The sequence below is a fragment of the Rattus rattus genome, chromosome 6 (assembly GCF_011064425.1).
Source record: "Rattus rattus isolate New Zealand chromosome 6, Rrattus_CSIRO_v1, whole genome shotgun sequence".
NCBI classification, from domain to species: domain Eukaryota; kingdom Metazoa; phylum Chordata; class Mammalia; order Rodentia; family Muridae; genus Rattus; species Rattus rattus.
The window spans coordinates 13,587,639-13,612,019 of NC_046159.1; the positions used below are offsets into that span (position 1 = coordinate 13,587,639).

At 44.1% G+C, this 24,381-nt stretch overlaps 1 protein-coding gene across 3 annotated transcripts in view; it reads left to right on the top strand.

Annotated features, from left to right (window-relative positions):
- The window catches only part of Grin2b (glutamate ionotropic receptor NMDA type subunit 2B), a 503,512-nt gene that overhangs the window by 320,072 nt on the left and 159,059 nt on the right, over positions 1 to 24,381 (top strand). For all 3 annotated transcript variants that reach the window (XM_032905525.1, XM_032905523.1, XM_032905524.1), the window contains exon 4: positions 620 to 734. In XM_032905525.1, the coding sequence (XP_032761416.1) occupies positions 620 to 734 (115 nt within the window). The remainder of the gene's footprint in view (positions 1 to 619; positions 735 to 24,381) is intronic.

Here is a 24,381-nt window from a genome sequence, read left to right on the forward strand (position 1 = left end):
CTTTTTTGAATAATGATTGTTAACACTTAATGAGCACTTGCTATGCATCGGGCCCTATGGTGAGTGCTTAACCTAGTTGTCTCACTTAAGCTTACAGACGTAATTAGGTGATCTTTTTATTACCAGACTTCTTGCAGATGGGAGAGAAGGAAACAGGGCTCTACAGTGTAAGTGAGGGCTGGAGAGATGACTCAGCAGGTGAGAGTGTGCGCTGTCCCTAGAGAAGACCTGAGTTTGGTTCCCAGAACCTATTTTGGGTGTCACAAATCACCTATAACAACAGCTTCAGGAGACCCAGTGCCTCCTTCTGGCCTCTGCAGGTACCTGCACTCACATGCATATACCCCAACACAGACGAATATGCAAACATATAACATATAATTTAAATTAAAATAAATATTTTTCTTAATTATTTGGTAATGAGCCATCTTTATTTTAAATCATATTTTTTTTCACATGATTACTATTGTAAAACATAGATGGGTAAGTTGCATAATCAATAGAGTTGACTAATGGTCACCTGTATTCCTACCTACTGGTCTTTTTGCCAACCTAAGTGGCTTCTGCTTTCAAATCCATTTTTCATACCTTTAATCTTCCTTTAATTTTATCGTTGCAGGTATCTGATCAATGTCACTTTTGAAGGGAGAAACCTGTCCTTCAGCGAAGATGGCTACCAGATGCATCCGAAGCTGGTGATAATCCTTCTGAACAAGGAGAGGAAGTGGGAGAGGGTAGGACATAACTGGCAATCCTTGACCTAAGTAGAGAGGCAGGTGTTGGATCCCAGCCTAACAGCAAGAGTACACAATTTTGCAATGCCTTAAAGGAAAACAGCCTCTTAGTTTTCTAGGCATCAGGAGCAAGCTACTGGGAGCTATGAGAGTCCAGGAGAAGCCAGGCCTCAAGCAAGCATTCTTTTTCATTCTCTTGCTACTTCAGCTAACCACGAGGTTGTTTTCTTTATGTTCTGATGGCTATCGGTGTGGTTGCATAACTCAAGTCTGCTTTAATGGGGGATGATACATATGCAAGCCAACGAATTTCCTGGACTCTAACTAGGCGGTACCGGTTAGCGCGTCCATCTATGGTGCGAGAGGAAGCCAATAAACTTAGCATACAAGCAGAAGGGCTGACAATGTTTACTGTGACTGAAAATTGGTACACAGGGCTCAACTCGGGATCTTTCTTGCTATCCATTGACCATAGCCTTTGAAATTCTACCTTTACATATTAATTCCCATCATCACCCCTGCTCACCTACTTGACTATTTAGGACACTAGGAAGAAAAGTCTCTAGCTACTCAGTCTTTCAGTTTCTTTACCCATAAAATGGGAATTATATTGACATCTATAAAATACTTGGAGCAGTGCCTGACATACAGTGAGCACTCAATGGTCATTGGCTTTAGTTATGATTCTAGATCCCAGGTTAAATACCTAAGAGTAATCACTGGAGTTTTTTGGAGGTGTATCCTGCCGGCATTTGTCCCTTGACGCACTCTGACAAATGGTTCTGAAATAAAATAAATAAGACTTGGAGATGCTACTTACTGCTTTTCAGTCCAGAGGAATTTCAGAATGTATTAGCAGTTAAAAAGTTCAGATGTGTCTTAGAACAAAGAGGCTTCTTTAACGTTATTTAACATGACTTTCCCCAAAATACTCATCATGAGACCACTATGTTCATAACAATATTATTCCATGAAAATCACCCTGAGTGATTTAAGTTTAAGATCGTGTCCTTGGTTGCTGTGGGCCAGTTGGCTGAGAATGGATTTCATGGTGTCGGTGTAGTTCTAAATAGAGTGGAGACCAAGTATGTTCATCATCATTCTATAACTGTGACAAATAATGAGACACACCCACTTTCATAGAGATAAGATTGGTTTCAGTTTATGGGTTTTTTACTCCATGGTCATCTAAACCTGTAGACCTGAGTCTCTGGCAGAGGTTCCCAACCTACGGCTTGCAACCCCTTTGGGAGTCAAACAGTTATTTCAACAGGGTCACATAGCAGATATCCTGCATATCAGATAATTTACATTGTGATTCATAAAAGTAGCAAACTGCAGTTATAAAGTAAGAATGGAAACAATGTTATGGTTGGGGGCCACCATGTGAGGGACTGCATTAAGGGGTCAGAGCATTGGGAAGGTTGAGAACTACTGAGCTATAGTAAGACAGAGATAACAATGGGATCACGCTGCGGGGAAGACCTACTCGCCTCATGATACCAGGAAATTAGAAAACACCATGACCTCCAGTATACTTTCAAAGGCACCTTCCCAATGACCTAACCTCCTCTCCCTCAGCCTCATATCCTAAAGGTTCCATCATTTCCCAATCAAGCTATAGGCTAACATCTAAGCTTTTGGTGTGTGTACTTTGGGGTAGATTCAGTATTCACATTGTAGCATCCAACTGTCTTTAAAACCCAGCAGCCAGAGATAAACTCTCCAAAACTCACGATGTTGTCCCAGGACGCAGACAACGAAGTTGTATGAATATTCTCCTATGAGCTGGACACTTGTGTCTCAGCCAGTGGAACTCAAGACCCAATTCTTAACATTGAAAGGCCTCTGCCCATCTTGTTATTGTGACATCATTAGAGCTAAAAGATTTAAGCCATACCTGATGCTAAACTTATTCTCTGTGACTGAGTTCTTGTTTAATCCAAATGAGTTGAAGCCTGTGCTCCTGCTCTCTACCGTGCTCAACCAACGTTTCACTGTTGTTGTTAAGATGCCATCATTTCTGAAGTGTTCCCATCCCTCCCATTTAGTAGGTACTTCTGCCTATCTCTTCAAGAGGAGTTCTTAATGACTGAGACTTCATGCCTGGATCGGGGCCTGTCCAGCTGGGTAGCTCTTATCCACTGGGGTCATGGTAACTGTTTCAAACAGTTTGCATCTCAGAACCGTTCTTTAAACGTCACTACATAAAGGCCTATTGAACTCCCTGGTCTTGGCTCCAAGTCTGAGGCCTGGGACACTCACCTCTTCCTGTACTAAGTCTTCCCTCTGGGGATTAGATTATGTATAGCATCAGTTCAACCATTGTTCTGCCTTGTATATGTAGGCTTTAAGTTAATGCACTTCTTTGTCCTGAAACCAGCCCTTGCCCATTCAGATCAGCTCTACACGTGGCTGCTGGAATGAGCTTCCTAAAATACAACTACATGTTCTTCCCTGGCCCAAACATCAGAGCATGCTGAGGTTTATGGGTCAAGTCTACATTTTATCTGTTCTTGCATTTAAGGCTCTGGTTCACCCTCCAATATTTATCATCTTTTCCTTATCATTGTCTACCTGGACTCCTGCACTTCTGAGAATGTGCCCTACGTCCTGCACAAGATGCTGTGTTTCCTTTTCCGGGAACGAACGAGTCGTACAATTATGCAAGTTATAAGCGTTCTTTGAAGTGCAATTAAGATGTCGTTGCCCCCCCTGCTCTGCTCTGTGATTGTGGCATAAAGTCTTACACCATGTGCCCTGCAGCTTTGGTTCGTACCTCTGTCACAGCCTCATCCTAGCTGCCGTGAGTTAGGACTGCGAGCCTGCACACCCCCAGAGGGCAGAGGCTGCGCCATTCTTCCTGTCATTGTGTCCTCATAGCAATCTGGATGTGTGCATTGCATAAAGCAGCTCAATAAATATTTGTGGAATGAATGGGAACCATTACATAATAAGAGAGTCCGAAATCCATCATTAAGAGTCCAAGTTTATGCTATTGCCCTTGATATAATGGCTGTTTTCTTTTTAAAGGGAAGAATAAAAGTCTTTACATAGATTGAGTTTTTATGGATCACACTTTAAATGCACCAAAGGAACTCACTATTTAAAGAAATTCTGGGGCTAATCTTTTTGTCAGGCAGGTGGAGAAGGGTTGAGATCATAGACTAGAACATTTGCATATCAAATTGGTTAAACTGGAGAACATTGCTAAAGAATGGTGCTTAGTGATAGTTGAATTTACAGGGCTTTGCAGTCCCCAAACTCGGAAGTTCTGGTTGCTCATAGGCCAAAAGGAATGACCGGAACAGCGTCGGTCCCAGAGTGTGGCGGGTGTGCTGCATGGGTTGATGTCATTTCCCACTGTTGCCACAGCCCCCAGGATATCATTTCTAAGATTCCTAGTTCATCTGGTGTCCATGAGAACTTAGGGTCTGGACACTCTTGACCAGTGGGCATGATGGTAAGCATTCTACAGGGAAGGTTTGGTACTACAGAAAGTAGTAGGCGGTCTGGGCAACTTGGGTCTTTGAAAGAAGGGCCAACATCTTGTAGCCCGATGATCACCCATTAGTTCTATAGTCTGATTAAGTAGTTTGCTTTTCTTGATGACTTCCTTTATTTCTAAAATGACAGCATTTAAAGTCAAAAATAACCAAAATTAATCTAGACCCTGTACAGCTCTCGATTACAGATTCACACTGTAATAAAAGAAGCCTGGGGTGTTTTAAAGCTCAGTAGGTGAAGAGTATGAGTGACATTCTTGTTCTTGTAATGTAGGTCAATAAAGTGTCCCCAGACAGGCTTTCCCTCAGTGACCTGTGCTAAAGTAGTCACCCATCTGCTTTGTCACAGCAACCCAATTTAATTTTCTTTCAGTACACTTTTTTTATGCAGCATTCTACTTATTCATTTGATTATTTGTTTGTGGCTTATCTCGTCACAACGGGATGGATGCTTTATGGAGACAAGGACCTCATTCACTCTTACAATGGTAACCTTTATGGAAAGCACGAGGCTCAAAGTGAGCATCCAGAGATCATTGTTAAATAAATGAAGAACCAAGACCCCTGAAAAAGTTAGCTATTGGCCAGCCATTTCACTTCTAACACAGCTTTTCATGTAGGTGTGGACACACACACACACACACACACACACACACACACACACACACACACACACCTCTCCCTCCCTTTAGACAGGTTGGTTCTCAGAAGACATCATGAGACATTGGCACCTTCTCCCTTTGGAATGAATGCTGCTGTGCCTGAGAAGGACCAGGGAATATTCAGGGAGTTCAGGATCCAATGGAGGGGTCTGTCAGCAGCTTTCACAAGGAGCTGGAGGAAGATTTATGATGCTGTCAGTGTGGGCCACGTGATCGGTTTCACAGCATAACTTTTGGTTTTTAAAGCTAATCCTACAGCTGCTTATAAATTTGGCTCCTTTGGAAAGACTTGAGGTCAACACAACCTGGTTTATAGTTTCAGAATTCAGAAAGAGCTACATTCCGTCTCCCACATTGCCATTCATCAGCTGGGTGAGCCAAGATAAGTGCCTGGTATTACCCCAGTCTATTCCCCTTGAGCGAAGTAGGCTTTTACATGAAGCCATTGTAAAGACTAAATGAGACTTTATAGTCAAACACCAGCTAACAGTGACGGGAACACTACGGAACTCAACAAAGTCAGTTCGTAGTCACCAACCTTCTTGGGGTAATTTCTTGAGGACATTTTTGCTGTGGTCAAAAGGCCTGTCAATTGGTAATCCAGTAAGAAGAAACTCTCCTTGTATCGGCACTGTTCTCTGGGGCCACAGTTGTTCTGAAATTCTGGAACCCTCCCCAGAGCAGTCATTGTCAGAATTTCTAACGTATTGCTCTGAAAATATTCCAAACAGATATGCCTTTGATGTATTGACTCAACCTGCTTTAAGAAAAGAAAAAGAAAAAAGAAATTGAATGTGTTCCTAGGAGCCTTTAATGAGGTCTTTTGTAAATAACAGGTACGAGAAATGGGGGTGGAACGGCAGAGATCTCTGGAACAGACTCCTAGTTATAGAAAGGTAATAATACCTCTCTGCCATTGAGAAATGTGGAGTAGGACACTTTAAAAGGACTATAAGCTGGGTGTGGTTGCACAAACACATTATCCCAATCAATACTCAGGTGACTGAAGCAGTGGGATTATGGATTTGAAACCAGCTTGGACTACATAGCAAGACCTCTCTAAAACAAAGCAAAATAAACAATTCTGCATATAAATACATACACACATACACACACACACACACACACACATACACACACACGCATGCATGGAGACATAGCATGGGGAGTAGGAAGGGTAGGGGATGGTAAAAATAATGGTAACGGGGTGCAGGATGGCTCATTTATAAACTCTCTAAGTAGGGGACAGCTGCATAAACATGCATTAAGAGGAGCCTGGCACACGGCAGCAGTGCAGCCTGCTCTCAGGCTGCTGTCTTGATCAGAGCCTCTCATAATTTGCTTCATTGCAACCGCTCTCTGCTTCCATTTAATCGTTCCTAAAATGGGGATAATAAAAATGAAATGCAGCGTGGGGGGTTGTTCTGAGTAATGACTTTAAGAAATGATGATGGCGCATATTCAGGCTGGAAGATGCAAACAGACCTCAAAGGGACTGTCTGGGTCAGAACTGAAAGAGGCAAGACAAGACTGACACTCTGTTGGCTGTGTCCACACAGACATCGGAGATGTCTTATAACTCCACTCCCTCTTACCTAACTTCACCTGAAAATATCCCCCCCCCAACACACACACACTGTAGAGTGGAGCATCCTTTGTTTGTGCCATTTGGGGGATGCCAAGAAGCCATTGTCATCTATAGTTTGGGACACTGAGAAGTCACAGCCAGATCTCCCTGTGAAGGAAGTGCTAGGGTTGGGGTGCTGAGCATGGGGTGCACTTGGTACTTAGCCCATAGCAATGGTTTCTGGATTCATGTTCAGTGATGGGGAAGAAGGGATCGATTGTCCCAAGATCTATTACAACAATGGCATCATCACAGTAAGGCTGAATATGCCAGCTATTAGAGCCCAGGAAGAATAAAATCGGCAGGAGAAGTTGCTGCCTCTCATAGCCACACACACAGTAGACGGCACCGGCTCCAGGTGGTTACGATCCTAGCACCTGAGCCGTAACGGTCCCCTTCTACCATGATCAACCAAATGATATTGGGATAGACGCAGATGTTATATAAAAATGCCTGACTGACACAATCTAACAGTCTCTTTCACACACCCACGATCAAACTGGATCAAACTGGCAGACAGCTCGTGAACACAGGAACCATGTATGTTCTTGTCTACATTTGTGTGCCCAGAATAATATGAGATGGTGCTGAGTAGGCCAGAAACCCTCGGTGACTGCTTGAGTACAGGTGTACAATCTATATTCCGTCTCTCAGCCTCAGAGGCGTGTGTGTGCCTGTTCCAGGCTCCACAGAAATGGACAGAGGAGTGGCACAGAGCTCCGCATGTCCGAGGGGCTTGTTCTGCATCTACTGATACCTGCATTTGACAATATGCTATTTTTACCAACTCCGAACTGAGTCCTAATATGCTTCATTAGATTATGGGATTAGAAAGCAGGATCCATGGAGAAAAGCCATGGGAATTCAGATCATTAAGGGGCAGAAGAAGGCAGCAAGGTGATGGCTTACTCTCCTCAAATGAAAGAAGAATTACCATGCCAAGCCCAGAGATCAGCTGCTCTTCTCCTCACGAGACGGACCCAGAGGAAGCGGGCTTAAGATCAAGCAGAAGGGATTTATGTTGACTACGGAGAAAATTTCTTAATAGAGAGAAGGGTTGAGTTCCCAAAGTGTTAGCAACACTGGGGAGTGACTTTGAAAGACCCCGGAAATGGTTAAGCTAATTCTCTGTGGCGCACACAGTCCCACCTAAGCAGCAGTGTGAGCTATGCCTTTAAGACCCTCCAGCCTTCCTTCATTATCTTCCCTTCCCTTCTTTACCCCCTCCCTTTCCATCTTTTCCTCTCCTCTTCCTCTCCTTCTCTCCCCTCTTCTCTTTCCCTCCCCACCTCATTTCTTTTTTCTCTTGCTTTGTTTGTATTCTCCTTCTCTTCCCCTTTCTCCTTCTTTCCCCTCCTCCCTCCATTTCTTGCCCACACACAGTTATGAACCAAAGATTTCTCCTACCAAATCATTATCATAGTTTTGCTGATGACTGACATTGAAAACAACAACAATACCCAAATCCATTGCATTAAGAAAGGTGTTTATTCTGATAGTCCATGTCTCTGTAGCTCAACCTTCCCATCTATATGCCCCACCCGGGGGTTGATTCTGCATGTTCATTAGTAACTAACTCATACCAACTTCTTTTGCTTGTGACAGTGATTTACCCAAAGGGCTGTACAAAGGGTATACACATTGAGCTATGCCTCTCTGATTTGGGGACATCGGGGATCTTCACATTCCTGAGTGTTAATCTACTCCCTTTCCTGAGGTTCTAGGGAAAGGCCATTGGGAACCAACCCCCAGCAGAGGAGGGAAAAGATAAAGTGGAGGTGGAGATGGGGACAGTAGGAAGAATGCTGTTAACCTTGAATATGCTAGGACCACTGTGCGGGCCAGCCTCTATGGCTTCCCCATATACAAATATGAAGCAGTTCAGGAAGAAGAGCATGGTGTACCATGAGAATCAACCCCAGACATAGCACCCAACGTCACGAGGAAGCTGGCGAATCATGGTTTTGCGCGTCCTTATAACTGATTCTTCTAAAATAAATATTCTAGAAAGGCTATGTGGTTTTAGATGCTGTCATCACCATAGAATAAAAGGACAGGAAAACAAGGTAACCTTGGTTACTGTATTCTTGAAACCTGGACTTGTTAATGGGGGTAAAAGGCAGAACTCAGCCAGAAGGAGGTGTCCCCTGAAGTGAAGACAGCCGCATCACCTTGTCTAAACTGCAGTGTTTGTTTACTCCATGGTTGTTACAAGCACTCAGCCCAGGAGTCCTCTCAACGGTTCTTCTATTTTGTAGGTCATCTTATTTTTTTTCCTCAGTGGAGGCATTGAGGGGAAAACGGTACCAGAGAATATAGAAGAGATGGATGCTTATTTTTTTTTCATTAAAAAAAAACAGATTTTTCTCATGTTAAAGATATGCAGTGTCATTAGACATTTTAGAAGACGCAGTAACATTTACCCATATCTGCATATAAAATAATAAGCAATTATTATTTTATTATTTCCCAGCCATCCATTTCTGAGTACCTGAATGCATGCATTTGTGTTATAACACAAGATATAATAGAGTTGAGAACATAATTCAGAAATAAACGACTGTCCCTTTCCCCCTCACCAAGAGACTGTAGACATGTTCGTATCTTATTAAATTATATTCAAAACAGTGAAACGCAGTAACTGCCCAGTAGTTCACCATATGGATGTCACACTCCTGCAAATAGGTCCTTTATGCAAGACACTAATATTTGTGTTTTCAGGCAGAAATGATTTCAGAGTCACAGATGGTCCAACTTTGAGGCCATTGATTGCTTTAATGATGAGAAGGCCTGGTCATTTTGTTGAAGGGTAAATAGCCAAGGCTTTACTGAGAAGCAGAGAAAAAAAAATCTCTGCAACAAGGAGAAAATAGGTTGCTCTCTCTCTCTCTTTTTACCTCTTATTATTAAATAACCCTTAAAGTTAAAAACCCTCATTTGGGAATTGCTTGGTTTGCTTTACCTCGGTAAAGCAATGGACGTGCATGCGCAGTCTGTGGAAGGCTCCCTTGATCTGCAAGGGCCTTTAGAAACTTCCTCCTGTTGACCTTTCCTTTGAGCGCGCTTCCTCCCAGCCACGCTCGCTCTTATTTCTTTAAGGAAAGAAATGGACGATGACGTCACCCAGACAGTGCGGATGGCCCCCGTGTTCTGTGTCTTTCTGCGCTTATCATGCTTGTTTCATTTTCTGGAGAGTTGGAGAGTTGGAAAATTCAAGTCCACTTTCCCAAGACTCCAGGAGGCCCCCGGGTGTATGCCATCCTTTTTGCTATTTCTACTGTCTGATCTAGAGAGGAAGCAGAACGACAGAGCAGTTCCTTTGTTTTGCCACCGGAGGCGCCATCTGACTGACCTTTCCACCCACAGGTTGACGCCCGAGGCCAGGTGGACTTTTTACAATGATGTACTTAGAACTCTTTTCATACCTTTGTGTGTTTTCTACCACCCAAGCTACTCTGCGAATATCTTACGAGCATATTGACGTTCACCAAGATGTGACGTTTGACACTAAAGCATGATATCTGACTGCCCTCCAGGTGCAAGCATACCTCTAGTGATCTGCACCCAGAAATCTCACACCTTTCGTTCCTCCTACCGTGATGATGGGTTTGTACTGGTGCATGCAAACCGTCTCTCCACTTTCCCTCAGTCTCTCCACACAATGTCTGATGCCTGCTCGTGAGAGCCGGCCAGGACCAGAGTAAAAATTATTGGTGCCTTCAGAAAGAAGGATTCTGACCTCGAAATGCTAACTGCTGAGTTGTCTGTGCTGTGCAGATCTAAGTACTGGCCAAGGAAGGAAAATAAATTGTCTTTAAAAATTGAACTCTATTAATAAAGAACATGGCTGTAAGTCTCCCACAGAAGTCATAGATCTTAAATAATTCTCTTCCAGAATGACTTCTGTTTGTAATTTATGGGTGGTTTTCATTCATTCTGATGTTTCCTGATGGTTGTCCATCCGCTTTTATTCCTTCTGTCTGTCTCCACACTCTGTTGTACGTCTGAGCATTTTATGCTGCTGCTCAAAACACCTCCCACAGGGTCCACAGGACTTCCACTTCCGGGTCAGTCAGAGAAATCTTCTGAAGGCTTAAACTGGAAGCTGGTCTGTGCCAGGGGATGTGGAGAAGACAAGGCTGACTGTGGAGAGGAAGTAGACGATGGGAAAGGGTGCATATATCGGAAGTCACTAGAGAGAGAGAGTAATGGACGCAGAGAGGCCAGCTGAGCAGCGTCCTGATGAACCTCCCAGGTGTATCATGCCCTGCTTTCCAATAGACTTCCTCTGAACACCCTTCCCCATTGTCTAGTCTGAGGGCTTGGTGTAGGACATCTTCTGAGGTCATTGTCTTTGGCTGTCCCTGCGATCTGTTCTTTCTTTTTTCATTATTCATATATCCCATAGGAGAAGGTTCTTGCTGGTAAAGGAGGAGCCACCCCTTAGGTGGAGTTTTTGGAAGCTATTCGAGCTACCTCAGCATTCCCTTTATAGAAAAGTTCTCAAAAATCCATTTTCTCTAAGGAACTGGGGACAATGCTAGAACATTCTTGCTTGGGCTTAAGGACCATGAGAAGATTTATCCATGAACCCATCTAATGAATCTGGATACAACACTCGATTAGCAACTGAACGTTGGGGTATGTGAGCTCACTCTCCAAGTGTTGATGAATATCCACACATGCGAGGGCAGGCTCAGTTGCAGAGGTGGGTTTACCGTCTAGTCCCACTCATGACAAGTATGTGACTAATCCTCGCAACGGGGTAGAAGATGCTAGCGGCATCAAAGTCTAGAAATATCAGTGGAGCATCACTATGTGGACCAGAGGATGGTTTACACCATGACAGTGTGTGGGCCTTATCACTTAAGACTTTGAAAACAAAGTGTTAGGAAATGATCTAGGATGCCAGAAAGACTCAGTGGGTGAAGTGCTTGCTGTCAAATCTGCAGACCTGGGTTCAATCTCTAAGACCCGTATGTTGGAAGGAGAGGAGCCAATACCTACTCATTGTTATTTGACCTCCACAAGTATTCTATGATATGAATGCTTCTACACACACACACACACACACACACACACACACACACACACACACAGAGAGAAAAGGGAGAGAGAGAGAGAGAGAGAGAGAGAGAGAGAGAGAGAGAGAGAGAGAGAGAGGCAGGGAAGCATCCATGTGCAATGAAGGGAATTGAAAAACGAAATTATTCTAAAATGGATGTGAGACTGTGGTGTTCAAACAGAGACTGTGGCTAGCTGTATCTGTAGTGAGTTAGCAAAATTTGAAGGAAAAAAAAAGATGGGAGGAAAGAAAAGAGAAAAAACAAAATTGTGTGTTTATATCTGTACCTTCTGACTACCTGTTAACACACACACACACACACACACACACACACACACACACACACACCTGATTCTGTTTAAACTAGGAAGGACAGAAAGTGTGTGTCTTTGAGTGACAAAGGCCATGCTAACTACATAAACAGATAACTCAGCTGTCCAGATCATCTCTGTTTAGGGGGAATTTTCTAGAAAACCACCATCTTCTGAATAAAAGCTACTGATATGAACTGTCTGTTCCCCCACTATGGTACTGGTCCTGGAACCACACAGCCCCATTGACCAAGCATCTGTGCAAAAGAAAAAGAGAATGCCATGTGATTAAAAATAGCTGACCTATAAAAGAGTGACATTAAAATTTAGCTTTGTTTTTAATAGGAAACACAATATACCAAATATTTTATGAACTCAACTAGCTAAGGGGAAAGGGCTTAAAATCTCAAGTAAAACAATATCGATCAAACCAGGTTCGTTAAGTTAAAATTTAGAGATGGAAGAAGGCAGCAGGCAGCACTCAGGGGAGAGTCATCATGGCTATTTCAGTGTTGGCTGAGTTGTGGACTTCAGATACAGTGTATTACTTAATTTAACAGGGGTGGGAGCTTTTAATTTCAATAATCATCTATTTAGATCCTGTCTTTTAAAACTTTAAGCAACTGACATAAATCTCATATTTACAGTACGATATGAAAATTTTAATATATGGCATTCTCAGAAGGAAAGTGTTTCCATGCTTAAACTCAGAGCAGTATGGTTGGTACACCTACATGGCCAAAGTGTTTCAGTGGGAGGCTGGGAAGGTGGCTCAGTGTGCAAAGTGCTGGTTGCACAAAGCATACGGACCCGGGCTTGGATGCCTGAAAGCCACAACAAAAGAGGCTCACAGCATCTGCGTGTGTCTCCAGCCCTGGGTGGGTAGCTGGATCAGTGGGCACAGGTAAATCCCTACAGCTCTCTGGCCAGGACATCTAGATAAGCTGGTGAGGTGACAAGTTGACAAGTGCCATGTTTAATGGAAGACCCAACATCAAAACACAAGCTGGAAAATCACACAAGAGTAAAACCCAAGCTTCATCTGGGGCCTTCACGCTCACGCTCACACTCACACGCCCACACATTAACCACATGCACACATGAGCAACTAAAATTGGGAGGCTGTGTCCTCAGGGAGGCCCTGCTTCTCACTGTAGTGTAGTGTCCAGGTCACAACTTTCAAAGCTGGCCCTCTTTGCCTTCCTTTCTCAACCCTCACCTCTCTGCATTCAGACTACATTCCTGCATAATTACAGCCAACCTCCCTCAAAATTCCTGGGCTCTAGCTCTAGTCTATATTTTTGTGCCTCCGTTTCTTCATCTAGAAAATGGGGAGACTAACAGTACCCCCCTTTAAACTGTTGCTGGAAACATCAAATGAGCTTTTAGTTCATGAAATTCTTAACATAGTACCTGTCAGGGACCAAGATTTTTTTTTATAAATGTGTCCACTATAATTGTACTTGAACACAATTTAAACAAATGATACGACTACATCAGATTCTAGAAAATAAGAGAATGAAGTAGAAAACAACTCCTTATATACATAGAAACACACACTTAGAACAGATTCGGTTTGGTCGTGAGACAAGACCAAAGCTAGGAAGCAACTAATAAAATTATTGGTATACTTAGAGATGACTGAACTAATCACCACGATGACACATGGCTCTAATTTCAACATTTGAGAGGTGGAAGCCAGATGATCGGGAGTTCAAGGTCATCCTTGGGTATATAGTACATTCCATGCCAATATAACAAACAAACAAACAAACCCCCAAATTGACAAGGGGCGACCATTCTCGTGCTATTCTGAGATGACTTTTGGGAAACAGGAAATGGTTGAGGGATTGATCACTTGCCTACTATTTGTGAGGACCTGGGTTTGATAGGACTTTTTGCTCATGGACTTTAAAAGTCTGAATCCTAATTAGTAACAAGATCATGGCGGAGTCTCCAGCATAACCCAGCAGTCCTTGGGCTACCCAGAGTCACAGAGTTATTGGAAATAGTTTAGACTAAGCTCTTTGTGGGCTCTCAGTAGCCGTTCAATAGCAGCTGAAGCATGTAAGGAACCACACCTATTTATGAAACCTCAGAGCGTGTCCCTGTGCTGTTTGATATACTCGGATTCTGTTTCATTGTAATAAACCACAACTTTGTGGTCAGTCATAAAGGGCTTCCCTTTATGGCTTCTTCCATCCACAGTGGATAGATCGACTTATAACCATAAAGGCATTCCTTCCGCATGAGAAAGTGGTTTGATGACAAGAGACAGAGTCAGTTTCAGGGTTACGTCTAAAGGGGTTGTCGGTGAAGAGGGAGACTGAGTTTCAGCAGTACCTGATCCCTGCACAGTGATTTGTGGTCCACAGACATCAACGCTCCCACAGTGGGCTGGATGTAAGCCTTGGCTCCACCTGTGGGGAGTGCTAACTCTCAGGTTCTACCAGGAAGTTCTAAAGATGAAGTTCAGTCATCTGAGGTTTCACCTGTAAAACCCAGGGATGGTTTACAGCAGACATTTCTTTTCACAGGAGGAAGTATCTGTTTAATAGATACTTAAGCTGCCACTCTGCCATTGTCCCCTAGTCTCATTTTATTTTCCAGCCATTAAGCTTTAAAATAAGACCGAATCTTTATCCTTTCATAAAGGAGAGAAGAGAGCCATCAGCCCAGCAGGAAAGAGTTAAGACCTGTCCCAGTGGCTCTAGGAGACTCTAAATGACCCACCATCTTCATAATACAGAGGAATGCCCCAGCTAGGCTGAGCGGATGGGTTTCTTCATTCAATGAACATTTCCTAAACCTTTCTGAGCACCAAGCACTATTCTGGAGATTGGCAGAGACTGGGGGAGAGCAGTTTTGAACAAGACTGACCTCTTCCCTGGCCCCAGGGAGCTCATGTCCTGGTGGGTGGGGCTAGAGCGCAAACACATGAGCAAATGATTGGCTATAATACCGAGTGCTCTGGGACCGGTGATGTGGTGGCCCTGAGCCATATGGTCCCAGCCTCAAAGGGCCTTCTGCAAATGCCATTATTCTTTCGGATAAGTTGCTACTCATATGTGGACTAACTGTGAAGCATTATTTGGGGAAAGTTTAAATCATGACTGTCGTCAAGTAAACATTTTTTTCAAATTACGCCAATAGGTCCTAGGATTAAATTTTATATAGCTGTTGGGCTGGCTGAGACTTCAGGCTCATTCCCACCCAAGGAACAGGGTGATGTGGTTAATATTTGATCTGCTTTTGTTGTTGCACTGTGGCTAGCCCATAAAGAATGAGATGAATTTTTGTAACTATTTCAATATTTATGCTTGCGTTTCCCAACAAAGCATGAATGTTCATTGTTTAATATGAACTATGTATACTAAGTTGCCGCTCTAATCTGCTGTCATGAGCGAACATGACATCTTTGGGTTTTCTTTCCTGACTGTTAATTATGGCAATTATGTCACTTTTTTACTTGTCCTCACGTGACCCTGTAGCATCACAATGTGACCCTACACAGGGACATGATGCAGATGGATATAGGACAGGAAGTTCTCTGCTGGTTTTTAGATCGTAGATGTGGTTCCCACGTCCTATAGGAAAGACGGGACATTTAAAGGTTAAATTGGCTCCTAGCACTTGAAGATTCAGATTTCTGTAGAGTTCTGGATTTCAGAATCGTCTAAACATGGCGAGATCGGCAGCAGCATCCTCCTGGAGCGAAGGACAGCAGTGTCCTTTGGCTGGAATACAGCTTCTCCATTTCAACACCTGAAGACACTGGAGGGTCATCTCCAAGAACAGAGATGGTTCCAAAAAGCACCCATTAAAATGTGTGCCTTGGGAACGGGCACACTGGGACTAAGGGGTACCCAGGTCGCCTGGCTTTCCAATGCCTCCCTGCAGTTCATCTTGAGATCTCTAGAGGGCGACTGAGACTTCCGTGCTATGTCTTCCAAGTCTGAACAAACTCAGTCCTGTAATACATTAAGTCTTCCAATTCACCTTAGAAAACAAAAAACACTGTGTGAAGCCCCCCTCAGGCAACAAAATATAGAAACAGTAAGCCAACATGTGACACCTTAAAGCGTTGCAAGAGGATTTGGAGTGATCCAAAAGCACCACCAGGCCCAGAGGGGAAGGTTTCAACCAAGGATTGAGGAGGGCTGGAAAACTAGGGTGAAGGAATGTGGGTGGGGGTAAGTGAAAAATGTATAGAATTAAAACAAACAAACAATGAATAAAGCAAAGAAATAAAAACAAAAACCACCTAGACTAGTAATGCTGTCACATCTTAAATGTAGAAAGAAAAAAACTGACAGCGATTAAGGAGAGTGATTACATCATCTGAGAATACTGAGAAAGCTAGGTGGTTTTCAGCTGTGCTGTTCTGACAGAGAGGGGGAGGGGAGGGGAGGAAGAGGTAGCAGAGAGAGGGAAAGGGGAAGGGGGAAGAAGGAGAGAGGGAGAGGAGAGGGAGAGGGAAAAAGGAGGGAGGGAAGGAGGGGGGAGGGGAGAGAGAGAGAGAGAGAGAGAGAGAGAGAGAGAGAGAGAGAGAGAGAGATGAAGTTAGGAAGTTGTCTGGGCAAAGGATCTACTCAGCTGAGATTTTTCAGTGCTCCAGATAGAAAGGAAGGAAGGTAACGGCATTAATTGCTTGTATATTTGTGCAAGTGCTAAATAGGGATGTGAGGGGAGGGCCCAGTCTCTCTCTGTTCCAGGAAAGTGGCATTTTAGATGCTCCCACATCCTACCCCTGAAGTTAGAAGCATTCCATCTCAGCATAGAGCCGGTTATTCAGAGAACCACAAGGACCATGGAGCCACACTTCGGAGCTCAGACAATGCCTTCTTTCACCCCGACTGGCTTTCCTGCAGTCTGTGAGAGTCAGGCCCTTACCACCATGAGAAGGATGACTAGCTTTAGGCTAACTCAACAGACAGGGTTGAAAGACTCAGTCATAGAGACCCCTGCTTCAGAGGCTAAGAGGACAAGCCAAGACAAATGTGACAGCTCACTCTCAGGGACTATGTTTGAGGCAGGGAAGACTGAGGAGCAGGCTGAGATACTCCCTGGACATCATGGCAGCTCTTACCAAAGCTCTAGAGCAACCCGCTCCCAAGTGTGGGCAGAGCTTAGAGAATGGGATAAACCAGAAGGGATGATGCTGCCATCTTTGAGATGAACTTGTAAGAGGAATGGCTCCTTTCTTGGATTACTCTTTCTGAAGGAAGCTCACCACACTGTTGTAGACAAGCTTGCTCACATGGGGAAGAGCTCTTGTCAGCAAGGATCTGGGGCCTGCCAAGTGCCCCTTTCCAAGCCACCCAATAATCCGATTGTGAGTTTAGTTACAACATCAAGCCAGAGGATCCAGCTAGGGTGCAGCTGGATTTCTGGCCCGTGAAAACTATGACTTTAAAAAAATATATATTTGTGTTTTCTTCTGCTGCATCCTGTGGTAAAAATTTCACAAAGTCATAGATAATGAATGAAAAGGCTTTAGAGAATGAAATGACATTTCTCACTTGAAAATTGTGGAAGGATTTGAGAATGTGATTTTACAATGGGTCTTCATGAGGCAGGTCCCAATGGATAGAGAATACTGTTACAGCCAGAGGTAATGGAAGGGCAAGCGTGTTTTTATTCATAGAACAGTGGGCTTTCTGACTTGTCCTAATGGTAGGTACAAACAAGAGACTAGAGAATGACCTTTAAAGGAACACTGGGCCTGGGCACCGTTAAAAGCAAAGATATCCTTGATGAAAACTCAAGAAGCAATCAGAAACCATGGAGTCATGGGAAAATCAGATATAATTATGACTTATCTATTAGAATGTGTCTATAGCTGTAAAGGACTGAGGTGACCACTATCATTATCTAGGATCTGGGTGTCCATGGACAAACACTGAGCGTGGGGAGCAGAGACACATAGATCAGGGAGAATGAATCTGGACCAGACTGGAAGAAGCAAAGACTGAGCTTTGTACATCAGAATGATCATGGGCTCTTGGATCCAAACGAGACGGGAGTTAATGCTGGGGGAAGAGATTACATGGATTCTATTTTAAGTATCTTAAAGCTGAGTCACTGTCGAGAAGGGAAAAAAAAGAGAAATATAAATTGGTTATTCTGTTGGGAAGATGCCACCAAAGTGCAGATCTGGGGGTGTTCTTCCTAAAGGTGATAACTGAAAGCCAGTTAGAAGATGGGTAAAGACCCAGAGAAGAGAACCAGGGAAGAAACGATCAAACCAAAGACTCTGCCTGAGATCAGGGTATGAGAAAATGGTAGAGTTGTCAAAGGAAAGGGAGAAACTGTCGGGCAAGGGGTAGGAGGAAAGCCTTATGCAAAGACAGGCAGCTTTAAGGATGAGAGGGGAGGATACCAAGGAAGGTCACTGGGGACTCATGTGTGCCTTATCAGATGGTGTACCTCACCAGACCTGTCCCCAGAAAAGTTAGACCAGGCAATGCTCTCCTGGTCTTGACAGCTTGGGTAATGCATAGGGCTTTGGTAGGTTAAGGACTAAGTAAACATGTGTTTTTACCCAAGTACAAGGTATTTTTTTTCCCAAGATGAACTTCTTTGAAGGAGCATCTTACGAGTCTTAATTCAATTGCTAAGACACCAAGACTGTGTCTGTATTTTCCTGAAAACAGTCTGTGGACTTTGTTCTGTAATCTCTCAGAGAACCAGTTTATTCAAATTGACAATTTCAATTAAATGAATCTTTATATTCACATCCTTCTAGTTCGAGCCTCTCCCCTGATCCTGCTGACTTTATTATTTTTAATTTTTATAACATTTACTTATTGTTTATATACATGTGTGAGGCACACTTGCCACAGTATGTATGTAGAGTGCAGACGACAACTTTCTGGACTCAGTTCTCTCTCCGCTCTGTGCATCCCAGGGATCGAACTCAGGTTGCCAGCCCTCTCAGCAAGCACCTTTACCCACTGAGCTATATTGCCGAATAGTTCTTGGTTTTCCGAGTCACAGTCTCATCAAATAGTCCAGGCAGACCTTGGATCTAGCTTTGTAGTCTATGTTTTCTTTATAACCATGTACCGCTATGCTCAACCCTTTTCATGGATTTTGGGGATCAAATTTGCACCACCCCCATGCTTGCAAGACAAACAACTTATAGACTGAGCTGTCTCCCCAGCCCCAGGACATGACGTTTGCATTACTGCCTCCTTTATACCACGCTTCCCTTCATCCAAACGAGTCAGAATCGTGACTGTGGCTATCAGGCTGAGTGGAAGGACAGAGGGAGGTCTGGCTGTGTGGATTCCTACCCTGCCCGCCACTCACTTGCTGGTGAGCTTCTGGAGGACACTATGCCCACAGGTGTCTCAGAGCGCACCTGGATACCTGCCAGCATTGGCTGTTCCCACATTGCTAACATGAACCCTGCTCAGTCTCTAAGCAAGCACAGCCCTCCAGGGACTGACGTCGTAGCTGCAAATCTGTCTCCTGATGCTCTTTCCTAAATGCCTTTTTAAACACGCTCATTAATGGATGAGCACCTGGGCCCTTCTTCACGGAAGCGAGCTGGGGTAGCTTGTGGAACCTGGAAATGCTATTGGCCCTCTAGAGCTGGTTCCTAGCGTGCCACATTCCTCGTTCCCCAGGACACCACTTATTACTGCTTGCTCGACCCAGGGAAGCGGGCGACTCTCCTGGTGGGTTTTATCACTCCATTTCCTCTTCTTCTTCCTCTTCCCTTTTCAACCCTGGACTCAACTTGCACCAATTCTTTGCAACCAGTTGGCTGGCACAGAGGTCTGCAGCCCTCTGGGCTTGCTTTGTCTTCTCTACTTTATATTCCGAACAGGATACCTAGACTTGATTTGGTAGGAATGATCCATTTGCTCAACACCAGAGTCCCCGATACAGGTGACTTTTCCCTACCAGGATTATGTAATATGTGTCTTGACATCAATTTATCATGTGCTCCGGGTCAAGCCCCCAAGTGTTCCTCGTCTTTAGTTGTTATGTCTATAAGAAAAGACTGAGGTGAATCTGTAAGTGTCTGTCTAAGAACTTCAGACAATCTGTGGTTTTAAATACAGCCTTGGATTTTCTAGAACTCTGACTATGGCATATTTTCAGTGACATCTATTCATTCATTAATTACAGAATTGGTTATAGAACTGCTTATTTTTAGAACCTCCTTTCCAGCGTGGGGCAGCTCAGTCAGTCAGCTCCAGGGCCTTCGTTACAGGCTGCTCTTGGGGACAGATGCTCAGAAGGGAGAGCGAATTTTCCCAGTGTCCCCTACTTCTGACTTTTTAGTGACCCGCAGCAATGGCAATTACCACAAAGCATCCTCGGATGGGACTTTATGGCTGAGTGGTCAGAGAGACCTCGGACCGTCTTAACTTGATGCAGCAGGATTATCGGAGTTTGACACATGCTGGTGTGTCACAGGTATGCCACCCAGACTACCGCCTGACCTCACTGGCACTCTTTCTCTTTTTGTCTTATTCCTAGATAATGTTTAGCAAGTGGGTATTTGTGATTTCTTTTTGTCAAAATTAGAAATAGTGTTTGGGGCCCAGTGTTCCTTTGTTGTCCCTCTGACTTTGAAATCACTGTTGTATTTGAAAACCAGTGGTCTGCATTCCGGTCATTCAAGACATTTCTAATTCACATCATGACTTACTAGATTCTTTTTCCAAGAAAATATCATGGGGGTGGGGCGTGGGGGTTGGGTAGGTAGAGATGGAAGGGGTGCACAGTAGAGCAGGTAAAACGAAGGGTGACCAACCAGACTGCAGGAGGAGGAGTCCAGATTCCCTCCCTGGAGGATGGGGGGGGGGGGGGAGCAGAAGGAACAGTCAGATTCGGGGGTGGGAGTGAGATCTTCAGGATAAGGTAGATTCTCCAACATCATGGATGCCCTGATTAACAGACAAGAGGAAACTAGTAATAACTAACACTGATGTCTGTCTGTGGTGTGTCAGTGTTTATAATTCAGATACTACTCTAAATAGACCACTGAATTCACAGTAATCTTCATGACATCACTGGGGACACTGTTTAAGATTAACAAAAACCAAATGTCCATTCTCATGGCTCAGTCGCCAATAGGCAAAGGAGGAAAGGCATATACTAACTCGAGGAGAGCACAGCCAGCAAGTGGAGGCACCAGGATCTGGGTCACATAGCTAAGTTCCACAGTCTGTAATGAGCCTTCTCCATCCCAACATACACACGCTGGATATCACAGAAAAGCTGGTCCCATTCACATGCTGTGGGTAGCCCAGAATAGACACATGGACATCAGCTTCCCAGGAGGGTCTATACCTGTTTTATCTATCAGTTATTGAGGCTCTGAAATCCAAGCCCGGAGCTACATTTGCACAGTGTGGCTAGCTAGTATCTTTCAATTCTAGAAGTTTAAGTACAATACTAAGAGTTGAGTTATATGGCTCTGTTCTGGGCCAAGGCAAGTTCAAGGGTGCCTGAGAGAACATTTGTCCCACTGGTGTCACTGTGCAGAGAAAGGAAGACTCCGATGATACATCTTAGGAACTCCTTTGGAGATCTTGGTGCTACACGATTTTTCTCATTTCAATGGTAAATCTTTCAACATGATCATCAGCTACCTCCCCACCCCTTCCTATGTAATGTCTCTGGAGTTTTGGAAGTGAGGGCCACCTAGACATGTCTCGGCAGCAAGCCCAAGTGAGAAGGTTACTGATTTCTTTCTCCTCTGTGAAGACTCACATTGTCACACCCACATCCTCGGCTGGAACGTTTTGCTGTTGCCTTGGGTTCCTGGCTTCATTGACAACGTCTTTCACTTGTGAAATCTTCAGGGAGACATCCATGACTTGAGATAAGACATCCTTCTAAATGGCTTTTGTGGACCGGGTAAATGACTTTTCTCTACTGTAGTCATATCATACCTGCTGGATGGGGACACTAGGACCCTGGTTATCTGAACAATACCAAGCCTGAGGGCCAAGCACCAGCAGGGTGAGGAGAACTGGACTTTACAGCCTTTAGTAGTTTGGGTTAAGAAACAGGACAGTTGGCACTTGAGGTACACTGGAACTGGATGGATATTAACTCACATGTGTAACCCCTTCACTCATTGGCAGCGAGTGGTCCAGGGGGCCAGTGACATAAATACCTTGCTCATCTTCACCTTGCTGTCCCCCATCATGCTGTTCTGTGTTACACCAGAGCTTAGCCATCAGCCACAGGCTGTAGAGTCACCAAGGGTTTCTTTAGAGATGTGCATACACCGTGTCAAGATTTTCACTTCAGTCTTTCATAAACAAGTAAATAGGGCAAGCATCCTCGAGGGCCGTCTTTCTTGTTTTCTGTTTTCTTCTCAGTGTGGGCATTATATTTTCAAATATTTTCCCAGAACTGCTTTTCATGAAAACCAGGGCCTTTTCTTTCCTTTCTTGCCTCCCCCTTCTTCTCGCCATCCCTGCCCTGCAGTGAGCTCCTCATTACTTCTCTTATCGTGATAATTCTAGAAATAACAACTACCTTCTCTACCTGCCTTTTATCAAGGATCCTATGGTGCTCCTCCAACAGGGCCAGCTATTCAGCAGCCCACCTCTACCACAGCATCCCTCTGGTTTGGATCACAGAGGGAAACAGTGGAAGCAAAGCTACAGCCTTTTTGGCTTTTCAAGAGGCAGGGGAGCTCAGAAAGGAAGGAGCACGGTTGTGTAACCTCCTTTCTCATGTACGGTTTATAGCAAAAAGCATTAAATGTTCGTCTTTCTGCTCAGCAATTGGAAAGTTATATAGGAAGATATCATGGACTGCACTGCAGAAAAGAATGGAAGAGGGACAGGGAATGTCACCAATGAATGGTCTAGATGAGACCTGATGGTGAAAGTGGGTATCATAGGAACTCAATGCAATACCGAACCCCACCGTCTATACTCGTGGGCAAGATGGGCGTTGCCTATTAAGTTAACATCACAGTGTGTTATCATTGCAACTGTTCTTCCAAAGGTCACCTATGAGTTAGACATAATAAGTGGCCCCTCTTTAATACTTGGCATTAGTGACTTCTTTCTGTCTCTCTTTCTAACCCCCAATCTATCTCTCTCCTTGGAATCTCTTTGACCTCTAACCTCTGCTTTTTTCCTTCCATCTCCTTCATCTTCATCTTCACCCTGATTCCGCTTTCTCTCATTTGTTAGTGTGCTGTCCTGTTCTGCAAACCCATCTACATAGACTTTAGGAATCACACATGCCTTAAAAAACAAACTTTCAATAGATATGCCTGAATTCTTCTCCTGAGTGTGCAGCCTAGTACCTGTGCGCATGCGTGTGTGTGTGTGTGTGTGTGTGTGTGTGTGTTCCTGCCTGCACAAGCACATCCATGTGCATTCAAGTACACATGCATATGTGTATTTGTATGAACATAGAAGCCAAAGAAGAATCATGTGTATTATTCCTCAAAAGCCATTCACTTTAATTTTTGAGACAAGGTCTCTCATTGACCTGAAGTCTGTCCTGTAGGCTAGGCTAGCTGCCCAGCCAGCCCCAGGGATTGACCTTCCATGCTCTGGGATAACAGGTATGGGGTGACACAAGGCCTGACCTTTTACATGTGTTCAGGGAAGCACACAAAAACACTTTACAGACTGAAAAGTCTCCCTAACTCCCGGGACAGCACTGTCTTTGAAGCATTTATTGTTATGTCCCACAGAGCCACTAGCCCAATGTTTATGCTTCTTTTGAACTCATCCTGGCTCCGCTGTCCACCTGAATATCTGAGGTAGAATTTTGGAAGCCATTAGGTGGTTCCTCTTTCTTAGCCCTTGGAGTTCTTAAAGTCTCTTGGAGCTGACTCTTCTCATTGCCTCTCGTATTGCCTTTGCCACTTTTTGCATTTTTGCCTCCTCCCTAGTTTGATCTCTCCATGCTGTAATCTAGCCTTCACACAGCATCAGATGGATCCTCCCCGAACACAGAATTATTCGTGCCAATTCCCTGACTAAGACTCTGTGATAGTACTCCAGTGGCATTGAGATAAAAGCACAGAGCCACACCGAAGAGCTTCAGCCTTCATATTATGCCTCAAGGCTCCTGCTTGTCTCTCCATTCTCGTTTTCTGTCATTTCTCAGCTCAGACCAAGAGCTCTAACCATCAGACACTGACTACAGTGGGCCGTACTGGACACTTGCTTCTTCCTTTAGACATGTGGCTTCCACTGTACTTAGCAAGGCTATGTTTCTTCTTTCTCCTTCAGACCTGGTGTGCTTGGCTAGCTCTTAATGACTTATCCAGAGTCAGTACAAATGCTACCTCCTGTGGGAAGTTTGAACTCTTCAAAGTCTCCATTAGGAACCAATTATGTATGGTCTCGAACTAACCAACACACATTGCATTTGTGCATTTAGCATACCGTCAGCTCTCCATAGTTCCAGATTTATGCCCAGCAATCCAACCAAATGTAGATCAGAAATACGTAACTAAGGAAGTTAAAACT